Source organism: Coffea arabica, chromosome 11e (assembly GCF_036785885.1).
Source record: "Coffea arabica cultivar ET-39 chromosome 11e, Coffea Arabica ET-39 HiFi, whole genome shotgun sequence".
Lineage (NCBI taxonomy): Eukaryota > Viridiplantae > Streptophyta > Magnoliopsida > Gentianales > Rubiaceae > Coffea > Coffea arabica.
In genome coordinates this window covers 36,019,302-36,032,558 of record NC_092331.1, presented here as the reverse complement: position 1 = coordinate 36,032,558, position 13,257 = coordinate 36,019,302, and the positions used below count along the sequence as shown (strand labels likewise).

Sequence of the window (13,257 nt, the reverse complement as noted above, 5' to 3'; positions counted from 1 at the left end):
ATAATTCGGAAATGAGCTCCGGAGAGCTCCAGTATCCTTGAATTGTTTGTGTTTATGAGTACTTGCCAATACTTGAAACTACATGACAATTACTTTTGATCACTTGATCATGTTACTTGAACTACGTGCGCATGTTTTATTTTAGTTTATTTTTTTTTGGTCTCACTGAGCGATTGCTCACCCCATTAGCTGTTTTCCTTAACAGGAATCTGGATTGGAGATGTTTTGAAGAGATCGACTTGTTTTTTGATATCTTAGAACTTTGGAAATGAAATTTAAGGGCTGGTTATGGACTTGTATTTTGAAAATCTGAATATATATGTCGGATTCTTGTGTTGTAAGTTTGAATATATTGGAGGAAATGAATTTTATTTAATTTGCCTCATTTAGCCATTAATTGCTCGTTAGTTTAGGTATGAATAGACCTGAATCCTGGCGAGACCTAGGCAGGCGCCCTGCCGATACCCTTGGGTACGTCCTTGAGAGAAATAGGGGCGTCACAGATCAATTACCACTACTGCCGACACTGCCTCCCAGACAGAGACTACAAATGGGAGTTGAAGGGGGCAGGAATGGAAGGAAGGAGGCAAGCAAGGTCCTGATTCCAAATCCCCCCAAAATTGACTTGCCACTATTCTCTGGAGACAATCCTAGAGAGTGGCTCAGAAAATGCGATAAGTATTGCTGGGACTACCAAATTCCTGAAGAACAGAAGGTTGAAGTGATTGAGATATATTTAGAAGGGAGGGCAGACAGGTGGTTCCACAGGGTGAAGGCGGAGAGACCTGAGATAACATGGGAGATGTTTGAAGAACTGGTGTGCAAGAGGTTTGATAATTTGGCAGGGAAAGATGTTGTGGAAGAATTCAATAAATTGCACCAGACAGGGAAGGTCGAAGAATATCAAGAAAAGTTTGAGGAGCTAAAGGTTCTGATGACAGTAAAGAATCCTCATCTGAGTGAGGCCTATTTCATATCAAGTTTCATTAGTGGACTAAAAGATGAAGTCAAAACTATGATTAAGATGTTAAGGCCTACATCCTTGTCGGAGGCCTTTGAATTGGCCATATTACAGGAGAATGCACTGAGACTCCAGAGCAGAACGCCTAAGGAGAATATGAAAGTAAACTCTGAAAATAGATTTGGAATTTCCAGAAATGCCCCTCAACAATTAAATCACAATTCACATTACAGAATATCTCCAGTAAAGTCATTTAAAAATACTCACTTCAAAGGGAGGCCTGTGTCAACCACTGATTTAGATTCCAGGAGAATCTCAGCACAAGAGATACAGTGTATGAGGAACCATGGCCTCTGTTTCAAATGTGGAGAAAAGTACGGCCAAGGTCACCAGTGTAAGCTTGGCCACTTAAACTTCTTGATCAATGAGGAAGAGGAGGAATCTAACTTCGAAGATGCAGTGGGAGAACAAGAGGAGAACACAGGTAATCCTGGACAGATCATGGAGATGTCCTTGCACACCTTGTCTAATGCACTTAAGAGAAAAACAATCACACTGGTAGGGAGGTTGGATGGAGAGGAAATGCTGATACTAGTAGACACAGGCAGTTCTGACAGCTACATCGGCAGTGAGAAGGTAATTGCATTTGACATCCCCTATCAACTGGTTAAACCTTTTTTTGTGATCGTGGGGAATGGGGCTTGTGTAACTAGTAAAGCAATATGTCCTAAGGTAGTGTGGGGGATCAACCAACACAAGTTCTGCTATGACCTCAAGGTGATGGATTTAAGTTGCTGGGACATAATACTGGGAGTTGACTGGATGACTCAATTCAGTCCTATAACGTTTGATTTTCACAAGTTGACTATATCCTTGCAAAATCAAGGGGAGGCTGTACACTTGCAAGGACAAGCTGAAGATTGTGATTTACACCTTATTAGAGGAAATGACCTGAGGACATTCATTGAGTATAAAAGGCAGTTATGCATGAACATAAGGATAGGGCAAGGTGACATGAGTACAGAAACTGTTGTTCCTGCAGGAGTTCAGGATATCCTTAATGAGTTTGCAGATGTGTTTGCAACCCTTACTGAGCTGCCCCCAGCAAGAGCAGTAGACCATGAGATTCCACTCAAGCCTGACTCTCAACCCTTCAAGATGAAGCCCTATAGATATCCTCACTCTTAGAAGGGAGAAATAGAACAGCAAGTTGAGGACATGCTGCAGCATGGTATAATAACTCACAGTAACAGTCCATTTGCCTCACCAATTTTGCTGGTGAAAAAGAAGGAAGGAACTTGGCGTTTCTGTGTAGATTACAGAAGGTTGAATGAGATGACTATCAAGGATAGGTACCCCATACCCAATGTGGATGAGCTGCTAGATGAACTGGCAGGGCCCAAATACAAGACCAAACTGGATCTCACCTCTGGTTATCACCAAATCAGAGTTAAACCCAAAGACACAAACAAAACTGCTTTTCAAACTCACTGTGGCCACTATGAGTTTCTGGTGATGCCTTTTGGGCTCACCAATGCTCCAGCCACGTTTCAGGCTCTCATGAACCAAGTATTTCAGCCATATCTGAGGAAATTTGTTCTTGTCTTCTTTGATGATATTTTGGTCTACAGTTCTACCTTAGAATTGCACTTGTAGCATCTGAAAACAGTTTTATCAGTCCTAAGGGAGCATAAGTTGTTTGGCAAGCGTTCCAAGTGTTCATTTGCCCAGCAGATAGTAGACTACCTGGGCCACACTATAACAGAAGAAGGAGTGTCTATTGACAGATAAAAAATTGACAGTATTATGAAATGGCCAATTCCAAGAACAGTGAAGGAGCTGAGGCGATTCCTGGGATTGACAGGCTATTATAGGAGGTTTATCAAATATTATGGGATTATTTACAAGCCCCTGACTGAACTACTCAAAAAGGACAATTTTACATGGAATGCAAGTGCCCAGGAGGCTTTCTTAACTTTGGAAAACATAATGTGCACTGCTCCTGTCTTAAGGCTACCAAATTTCCAGAAGTCTTTCATTGTTGAAATAGATGCAAGTGGAGGTGGGATTGGAGCCGTACTGATGCAGGAGGGACATCCCATAGCCTATTTGAGCAAGGCCTTGTCTCCAAAGAATATGGGACTGTCAGCCTATGAAAAGGAATTGTTGGCTTTGGTTATGGCAGTAACCAAGTGGAGGCGCTACTTGGTGGGATACCATTTTGTTATCAAGACTGATCACCGGTCTGTAAAATATCTGTTGGATCAGAGGCTCATAACTACACTACAGCACAAGTGGCAAACTAAGTTGCTAGGCCTAGACTATGAGATTCAGTATAAGAAAGGGGTGGAGAATAAGGTGGCAGATGCTTTGTCCAGATTATATGAGGGAAGATAGGATGATCCTGCTGCTACAGGATCATGTCTAGCATTGTCGACAGTTAAGCCAAATTGGATGCAAGAACTCCAGGATAGCTATTCATCAGATGAGCATTGCAGGGATATTATTGCTCTGATACTATTAGACCCCACATCTCAGCCCAAGTATGAGTGGAATAATGATCTACTAAAGTATGATGGTAGGATTTATGTGGGATCATCTTCTGGCCTCAGGGACAAGATCATACAAGCCTTGCACTCTTCTGCCTTAGGAGGGCACTCAGGCCAAAGGGGGTGTTGGCAAAGAATCAAATCCCTATTCTATTGGCCTACCATGAAACAAAATGTTATTCAATTTATACAGTCCTGTGACACTTGCCAAAGGTATAAGGCAGAACATGTACATGCTCCTGGTCTACTGTAACCATTACCTGTTCCTCGAATGGCATGGACACATCTGACCATGGATTTTATTGAAAGTCTACCAAACTCTCAGCGCTATGATACCATACAGGTGTTGAAAGGAGTTGTTCAAATTATTAGGAACTGGTCTGCATTATAGTTTAGCTTAACATCCTCAGTCTGACGGCCAAACTGAGAGGCTGAATCAGTGTGTTGAGGCTTATCTCAGATGTATGACTGGGGAATTTCCAAAACTTTGGAGTAAATGGCTGGCAATGGCAGAGTGGTGGTATAATTCTTCTTTCCACTCTAGCCTGCAGTTGACTCCATTTGAGGCATTGTACGGCTATAAACCTGTGTCCCTCCCACTTGGCCCTTACTTAGACACAATAGTTCCTGCAGCAGCCCAACTTCTTCAAGAGAGGATCAGAATTTCCAGCAGCATTCGAGACCACTTGGCTAAGGCTCAACAGAGGATGAAGTTCTTTGCTAATCAGCATCGCACAGAACGATCTTTTGAAGTAGGTGCCTGGGCATTCCTCAAGTTGTAGCCCTACAGACAGCAGACTATTTCCATCAGGAAATGCCTTAAACTGGCTGCCAGGTTCTATGGCCCTTTTCAGGTGGAAGCTAAGGTAGGACCGGTGGCCTACCGCCTCAAATTGCCTGCAGAAGCCAGAATCCACCCTGTCTTCCATGTGTCATTGCCGAAGAAAAAGATTGGACTAGTACAACAGGTATCAAAGACTTTGCCTGAATTTGACAATGCTGACCAATGTCCCCTACAACTAGAAGCTATGTTGCAAAGAAGAGTAATTCTGTGCAATGGACAACCAGTCATTCAGCTTTTAATCAAATGGTGCCAATTGGGAGCGGAAGAAGCATCTTGGGAAGATAAGGATTTCATCCTATCCCAGTTTCCTCATTTCCAGTCTTGAGGACAAGACTTAATCTTTGGGGGAGGCAATGTCAGGGTAGCAGGAATTAACACTGTGACGATAACGTTTTGATGCAACTAAGTAGCATATAAGAATAAGTAACATGGTGTCGTTTAGCTAATCATTTAGTGGGACGATGTCGTTTAGCCAATTAGTTGAGTCGTTGTAGGAGCACATGCTCCATAACAGAATTAGTTACGTGGAAGTTATTTCATCCGACTTGTATAAATATGATTGGGCCAAGGATCCATGTAAGAAAGATATTAACTGAATTTTCCCTCTCCTCTCTCTCTCTCTCTTTTTTCTCTTTCTTTCTCCTTCTTCACACGCTCCCCTCTGCAATTTCTTCTCATCAAGCTCATCCGAGCTTGATTTTCTCCCAAATTCCTCAATTATGCAAATAGGATCCTAACATCGGGAACTGGGGAGGGAGGGAAACTGTGGCTGACACGTGTGGAGCATGCCAGGCGTGCCAGGCCATCTGCAACTGCATTTGCTTCTCTGTGGACATGAGTGAAGTTGACCTGGCGGTCCAGCACTAAAGATTGGATATGCGAGATAGTATGCCATAACCTCCAAGGTACTCTTCCGTTGCCAGTCACCATATTCAGCAATACCTGAGAGTCCATTTCAACTTGCAGGGAGTGTGTAAGTCCCACAGACAACCAAGAGGGGGGGTGAATTGGTTTGATTAAAATCTTAACCAAGTTTATGCACTTTTTCTTCAATGAAAATTTACCTTCCTTTTTAGTAATGATCAACCAAGTAGATTAGAAGACAATAGCAATATTGATCAGAGAAGCAAGTTTAGATAAGCAATGAAGATTTTATTAAACAGAAATGTAAAATAGAGAAACAAACCAAGTGTCTACCAAGCTTTACCCAAACTTGAAGACCAAACACTAGGAAGAGCAACTTCTCTTTGATGAACGAAGATCAACTAGATGTACAATGGAGGGAGCACTTCCTCCTTGCCCTAAGCCTCACTTAGTCAAGCTAGGAAGTTTTACAATCACTCAGAAAACCCTCAACAAAGCTACACTAAAGATCCTTTCAACCACAAAAGAAATGCTCAACAGAAATTCACACCACTTTAAAACAAATCTGCTTTTGAGACTATTTTCTGGCTAAAATATCTCACTAGATCTTGTAAACAAAGTGTGCCAAAAGTTCCTACTTCGTTCAGACCAGTTTGATTTTAAAGGGAACCAGAAATGGGCTTCATCAATGCTTCCAACGGATAGAAGGCAGCTGAAGAGTCAACTAGCCGTTGGGGCTGTCGGACGTCCGACGATCAAATCATCGTCCGAACCAATCGTCCGATGGCATCCAAGTTGACGTTCGGACGTCCGATGCGTCTTGATCGTCCGACACCGCAGCGTCCGATCGTAGGCAGAGAGTTGGCAAGTCAGCTTGGAATTTTTCGGACGTCCGATGCGGTTGATGAGCGTCCGATGGCAAGCGTCCGATCCTTCCGGACGTCCGATGCTTCCTCACGAGCGTCCGACAGAGCTTCCTTCTTGATGCTCTTTATCCTTTCGGACGTCCGACAGATTCCTTTCGGCCGTCCGACGTGAGTATCCTGTTTTTGCTTCTTCTTTTGGTTGAAATGCATTTCATGACCTATTCATACCTGATTCTTTGATATGTAAAGACACTTATAATTGAAGAAGGTTAGATACATTTCAAAATACCAAGAATAGAAAAATTGTCATACTTAAAGGACAGTATCTTTGATTGGAACAAAACAATGACTAAATTCATTCATTTTATTCCAATCTTGTTTGCCACATCCAAAGCAACGTAGTCAGGAGATAAACGAACATATGCTTTCTTTGTTCCATCAGACCTGATCAAAGTGTTCACTTTCTTGGTTAGTATAAACATTTCAAATTACTTTGTGATCATCAAAACCAAGAATAACAGAGTGAAATCTAGCGGAGAGTTGCAGACCTTCCAGTAACGCCATGGCCTCCGCTTCCATATTAGTTCGTGATCCCAAAAATAACGAGAAATGATATTAACTTATCTTGAACTGTTAAATAGTCATGCCCCGACCTTGAAAGTTTCAAAATTCTGGGCTGAATTCTAAATCCAATTACCTAAGTAGAAAGAACTTTATAGGAGGCGAAAGTGCAAGTGAGAGGTTTTAGATTCAAAACCTCCCACTTATCAAAAAAAATAGAAAAGACTTTATAATTATTCCTTGAGCAAATTTATATCCTAAGACCTCCCACCTACCAAAAAAAAAATAGAAAAGGCTTTATAATTATTCCTTGAGCAAATTTATTTTCTAATAACCAAATTACTAAAGGAGTTTAAAGTACATCAGGATGATACTGATTTGGAGTTTTTTAGGCACCCAATGACTAATTATCACCTAAACTTCCTTAAGTATTCCATTGTAATAGCAATCTACATACACTCACATAATCTTCACATATGCTATTCCTTCTTCTTTTTTTTTTGTTTAAAGTAATTTATACAATTTTTGCCCATTTAATTTTTTTTCATTTTCTTTATTTGTTCAAAAGAAAATTTTCCTTTATTGGACTTATCCTTTAGTATTGTTTTTAAATGTAATTTAGCCAACTTTTCCCCTTTTCTTTAAGCAAAAAAACACCATTCTTATGATTGTGTAAATGTGATGCTATCCCAACTATTAATGATTATGGAAAAATGAAAAAGGATAGTTGGTGCATTTTCACAATTCACATTTAAAATATGAATTTTTTCAAATGAGTAATTATATCAGTGAGTTAATCACAAATAACCAAGAAATCTTGACATTTTAAAAGTATATAAAATTCTTAGAAATCCCAAATGCATAGATGAAATTCAGAGTGTGACAGCCCCACCTTCCCCTAGGGCGTACCCCAAGGGTTAGCGAATTGCCTGTCCAACTCTCACCAGGACTACTATGCCAAAACACACATATACCCTACCGAACGCGCAATAGAACTTCGATAAACCTTCCAACGGATACAAGAAAAGTACGCATAGCCATAGATACATGCATTTCAACTAATATACGTAACCATGCACTTGCATAAATATATACATTGGAGTTTACAACAAGTTAACTTGAAGTACAAGTCAGAATAGCCATAAGGTATCAAAGTACCCTTAGGGTTTACTATTACAGAGGAGCTTAATCAAAAGAATATCTATAACTAGCTTTACTCTTTTCTCCAAAATCACGGTTCCAAAATATTGTCCCCTGTAAGTAAAACAAAGGTAACGGGGGTGAGCTTTCGCTCAATGAGGTACCAAAAGTTCAAGCAGTCAAGAATCATGGAACTCCACTTTGAATCAATCAAATATAAACACCAAATAGGGAGATGAACAAACACCTCAATTGAACATAGTAATTCACAAAGCAAGGATACAGATGGCTCTCAAGAGCCAAATTCCTGTTGTAGTACTTAATCCAAACTCGTTAACTCTCCGTCAACATTTAGAGAAATAACCAGGACCGTAGACCCCACTTTACACTAAATTTCATCCACCAAACATACCCTTTACCAGGCCCGAACACTAAACAAAAACAGAGGTAGTAATACTCAAGTATACCAAATATCAGAGGGTTTCAGTATTCAGATAATCAGTAACAGTGTCCTCATGGTTCGTCATTCTACCTCGACCAAGCCCCTTGCTGACTCGATTCGATCAACTACCAATGAGGTTGATCTCAAATTTCACAGTAAGGTCGTTGGATACAAGCCTCCAAACGACATCAAATCATGCACAAGTAACATATCCAAATTTATACAGTGACCAGTCAAATAAGCAAGAGAGACGAGTGTGATAAAGTACACCCTCGTCTCGTCCAGAATAAACAGATGTTACAGTCATTCATGTCACAAATTGCAAGTACAAGTAAATCAGTTAAGCAACAAGTCATGCGAGTTCAGTGAATAGAAACTTTTTTATGACAAGATATGTCGTCAATAAAAGCTATAAATTTAGTGACAACATGCTTTCTTGTCAATGATGCATGAAGCAACGTAGTCAATGTATATACTAATTAGTGACAACTTTGTTGTCAATTAACCCCTTATCAACTGTGGCAACAACTTCTTATCAATGGATAATTTTGATTGAGTGACAACAACAATTGTCAATAAAGACAGCTTGCTTGGAGAAATGCTACTCATTTACAACACCTTGCGACGTGTAGTTTGATGATTTTCCTACTACAATAATATCTAAAAAATGAAAACATTGGCAATGTTTAATAAATAACAAACGTAGGCACCCGTTACAATAGGAAATGACTGAATAACATATTAAATATTCAAATATCATAAATAAGTGCAACATCGTACTGCAAATAGTTTGATAAGTTTCAGTAGAGAAAATGTTGCCATATAAGTCAAGGCTGCACTAAAAAAAATTCCAAGTCCCAAAACATTTTCTGTGCTACCGAAACATTTTCTAAACTTAAGATAGAACTATAACCACAGTTTTTGAGTCAACATGCAAGCCGTACTGCTCATCTTCTTCCAAGCCTTTAAAATGAGCAATATATCTGCAATAAAGTAGTAAAGTTGTTAGTAGATGATAGAAAAATTTAAAACAAGGAAAATTAGTTAAGGAATCACCAAAGAATAAAGTGAATCATTTGTTTTAAGTCTCATCTAGATAGTGACTATATAAATAGTAGAAAAGGGGACAATATATGGACAGTTCAGAAACAAAGTCTACTAGAGGATGGAAGTTTAATAACATTCAATAAGAGCCAAGGATTGTATGGGCAGAATTGTGACGCACCTCAGACATTTTCCTTACTTTCTCCAGCACTCGGCCTCAGTGTGGTTAATCTTGCCACAGTATCCACAAGTTACGTGAGGAGTCATGATTTGACTAGTTTGAGATTTCCCCTTTTGTTGACCTCACCTACTCTGATTTCCTTCTGACGGGGCTTCTCTTGATGGAGTTTCTTCGAGTTTTTCAGGCATCTTCACTCCTCCAGCCCCTTTTCCCATTTTAAGGGGTTGGGTAGACCTCTCAGACTGTTTAGGGGTATCGCTTGGGTTACCCCTCTTTCTAGCATGAAAAGCCTTAGATTGAGATTTAGCATTTTCTACCCTCTGTGCCTTATCCAAGGCATCCGTAAAAGTGGTAATCTGGGCTGCTGTTAGGGATTCTTGGATTTCTACATTTAACCCCTGAATAAACCTCCTTATCCTTTTCCGTTCGGTGACTACCAGCTCAGGAGCAAATTTGGAAAGTTTGGTGAACCGCTCCTCATATTCGGCCACACTTAATAATCCTTGTTTCGACTTAATAAAGTCGTTCTCCCTCTTCTCTTGTATAATTGGTGGGAGGAACTTGACATTAAACTCCCTCTCAAAGTTTACCCAAGTCCAAGGGGTTTGTTCTCTTTTCCACTTTGCACTAACAACATTCCACCACGAGCGTGCCGCCCCTTCAAATTGGAAAACGGCAAAATTCACTTGCCTTTCCTCGGTATAATCTAAAGTAGCAAAAATATCAACCATCCTTTCAAACCAATTTTTCGCTACCTCGGGATCAGACCCTCCATGGAACTTAGGTGGAGCGAACTTTAAGAATCGCTTTAGGGCTCTATCCTCGCCCCTCTCTTGGTTCCTAGGTTGGTTGATTGGTTCAGGTTCTTGGCGCTCAGCTAAGCGCTCAAGAATATCGGTCATGCGGTTAATGGCCGTAGCCACTTGGTCACCCTCTTCATTTCTAGGGTTTTGGTTTGGTCCAGTCGCGGATCCCTCACCTCTCTCGGGAGTGCGGGGTTGCCAAAGCCCACGCCCATGCCCCCGTCCACGTCCTCGTCGATCTATTTAGCAAGATTCTAAATGCATAATAAAAGTGGAACGTATAAGCGCATGAATTGAAAAACAGGTACACATTGCAAGAACACTTTAAATCAAAGCATAGCTATTTGCATAAGTTAGAAGGCATGCCACATGTCAATGTGCATACAATGAGTTAATAATATCAAATACAGGTCATAGGCAACTAAGTGCCACAAATATAGGAGTGCATATAGGCAAAATACAAAAGGCCTCACGGCGAGCACCACCCCTACTATACTAGGTAGGATCAAAAGAAAAATCATAAGCCTAGTTAGGGACAAAACTAGAAGAATCCATGATACCAACCCACATCATTCAAATGATTATAAACTTCAAATTCCATTCAAAAGCCTAAGCTACTTTCTAAATTCTTAGCCTCCTCACAAGATTCAAGGTGAAAGTTCTTATACAAGCTAGGATAATAAGTCAAACCAAACGGAAGGCAATAGATGTATCATTTTCAAGTTCAAAGTGGAGCCCAAAATTGTTCAAATGGTTCAACTTTTCTTTCGAAAAGTTCGGCAAGCAAAATAATGGAGAAAGTAAGGTTCCTAACCCTTAAACTCACCAAATGGCTATTTAAATTTCCTAATCTTGACTCACCTCCAACCTAATTTAAAGAGTAAAGTCTTATAGTATTTTGTGAGCAAAAATGGTGCTACAACCTCAAGCACCAAAATCACATTGCACGCAATACACAATCAAATCCCACAGTCCGGCATCCTAAACTTTTAAGCCTAGGACACTCTACAAAGATCTGAAACCTAAGCTCTGATACCAACTGTGACGCCCCCACTTCTCCCAAGAGCGAACCCAAGAGTATCCGCGGAACGCCTGCCCGGCTCTCGCCAGGATTCGATACAAATTCAATTCAAACTCAAGAATAACCAAACGATACTAAAAGTCGAAGATACAAAGGAAGGTCAATTCCTTAATAATCGTTCAAATGTTACATCATAAACTACCAAAAATATCTTACATTCCCAAAATATCCAGCATCCAAAAGTTGTCTAAATGAATACATTCAAAATTCTAATCAAAAGAGCCATCAAGTCGACCTCTCCATAATTCCTTCCATTTCAACTCCTGTTAAGGAAAACAAATCTAACGAGGTGAGCGAATGCTCGTGAAGCCAAGAAAACAAGCAGAACACGTAGTTCAAATAATAGTAACACTTACACAATAGTGAAAGCTATAACATTCAAGTAATTCACAATTTATAACAAAATACACTTAAGTAGGATGCAGGAGCTCTCAGGAGCTAATTTTCAATTGCTTTGCCCAAGTTCAATTCAATACCTCCATTTATGGTTCTGAGTCGACATGAGAGGTACCTCCCACCCGAATTGGTGTGGTACATGCTATCACTCAGGGAATCGATTAGGTGTTTACAGTTCTGAGGCGACATGAGAGGTACCTCCCACCCGAATTGGTGTGGTACATACTATCGCTCAGTGGTCGATGAGACATCGCTCCAATCGACTTATACTTTGTTTATGATTCAGAGTTGACACAAGAGGTACCTCCCACTCGAATCGGTGTGGTACATACTATAGCTCAGTAATCGATGAGACATCGCTCCAATTGACTTAGAAAGGTTTATGGTTCTGAGACGACATAAGAGGTACCTCCCACCTGAATCGGTGTGGTACATGCTATCGCTCAGAGAACCGATCATTTATTTTGGGTTTTGAGCCGACATGAGAGGTACCTCCCACCCGAATTGGTGTGGTACATGCTATCGCTTAGAGACCCGATTATACGATTATAATTATAAGGGTTGATGACATTCAGTCCAATCGACAAATACCGTTATAGGCTGAGGAGCGCACCCCAATCGGCAGTCATATAGTTCAATTATGAGTCGAAGAGATTCACTCCAACGACATATGCAGCCCTAGCACATAATTCAATTCATTTCAGGCAATTCAATTACAATTCATTTAAATGAGAACGCATTCGATAAAGTACACACTCGATTCAGCAGTTATAAACCATCCATTTCATAATGAGCAATTCACGTAATTTCCAAATATTCATGCACTTGACACTCACCTAGGCAAAATAAGAGAGTGTGGTGCACAGTTCAAGTGTTTAAGCGTCCGTTGTGAGGTCCTCTTGAAGGTCTCCTTGAGTGCCTGAGTAAATAATAATTAACTATTACGCACAATCCCTTAAAAACCCCTAGTCATCAAGGTAGATTGTACATCCTAAGAAAATATCATGAAAATGAGCCTTAATTATTCGTAAATCGAGGCTCAAAAGTGGGGTTTAATAATACAAGGAAAAACTGATTTTCATCTTTGAAATCAAGTGTAAAACGGTCAAGCAATATCTAGGAGAAATGGAGAGTTTCTAAAAACTTAATTCCCTTCAAGTTCAAAAATTCCAGATTTGAGGTGAAATCTTTGAAAAATCATATCTCACCCTCCGTAGGTTTAAAATTAGAAAACTTGGTACCATTGGAAACTATTTCCAAAGTACTAAAAGTTCCTAGAAGGCACTTTTTCATGATTCAAAATGGAAGTGACTCAAATTTTGGCTTCAAGTTGCTGATTTGGACTCTCAAGACAGATTCGGGGTTGGTTTTTGGCAAACTTTGGAAATTCGGCAAAATTTACAGAATGTGAACTAGCCTCTGAAATTTAGAAATCAATTAGAGTTACAATCAAAGTTTAAAACACAACAAACAGAACAAGAATCGGTGTTTTGAGTGCCAAGATATAGCAGCTCAAAGTTGCTGA

General features: G+C 40.1%; 2 protein-coding genes across 2 annotated transcripts; both read left to right on the top strand.

Annotated features, from left to right (window-relative positions):
* The first annotated feature begins 550 nt into the window (after positions 1-550).
* Positions 551-2,149, top strand: LOC113718212 (uncharacterized). The gene has a single exon (XM_027243128.2). The coding sequence runs from the start codon at positions 551-553 to the stop codon at positions 2,147-2,149; it is 1,599 nt and encodes a 532-aa protein (XP_027098929.2).
* Positions 2,150-3,415: 1,266 nt separating this feature from the next.
* Positions 3,416-4,679, top strand: LOC113718211 (uncharacterized). Its single transcript, XM_027243126.2, has 3 exons — positions 3,416-3,739; positions 3,921-4,262; positions 4,365-4,679. Exons 1-3 carry the CDS (start codon positions 3,416-3,418, stop codon positions 4,677-4,679), a joined length of 981 nt encoding a protein of 326 aa, XP_027098927.2.
* Positions 4,680-13,257: the final 8,578 nt, after the last annotated feature.

What these genes read in the sequence shown, in the direction of transcription:
- LOC113718212 (XM_027243128.2), top strand. Translation starts at nt 551, where the DNA reads ATGGGAGTTGAAGGGGGCAGGAATGGAAGGAAGGAGGCAAGCAAGGTC.
- LOC113718211 (XM_027243126.2), top strand. Translation starts at nt 3,416, where the DNA reads ATGCAAGAACTCCAGGATAGCTATTCATCAGATGAGCATTGCAGGGAT. An exon ending in AAAGGTATAAGGCAGAACAT is followed by an intron (nt 3,740 to 3,920) that starts GTACATGCTCCT and finishes TAACATCCTCAG; the next exon opens with TCTGACGGCCAAACTGAGAG. An exon ending in GCACAGAACGATCTTTTGAA is followed by an intron (nt 4,263 to 4,364) that starts GTAGGTGCCTGG and finishes GGCCCTTTTCAG; the next exon opens with GTGGAAGCTAAGGTAGGACC.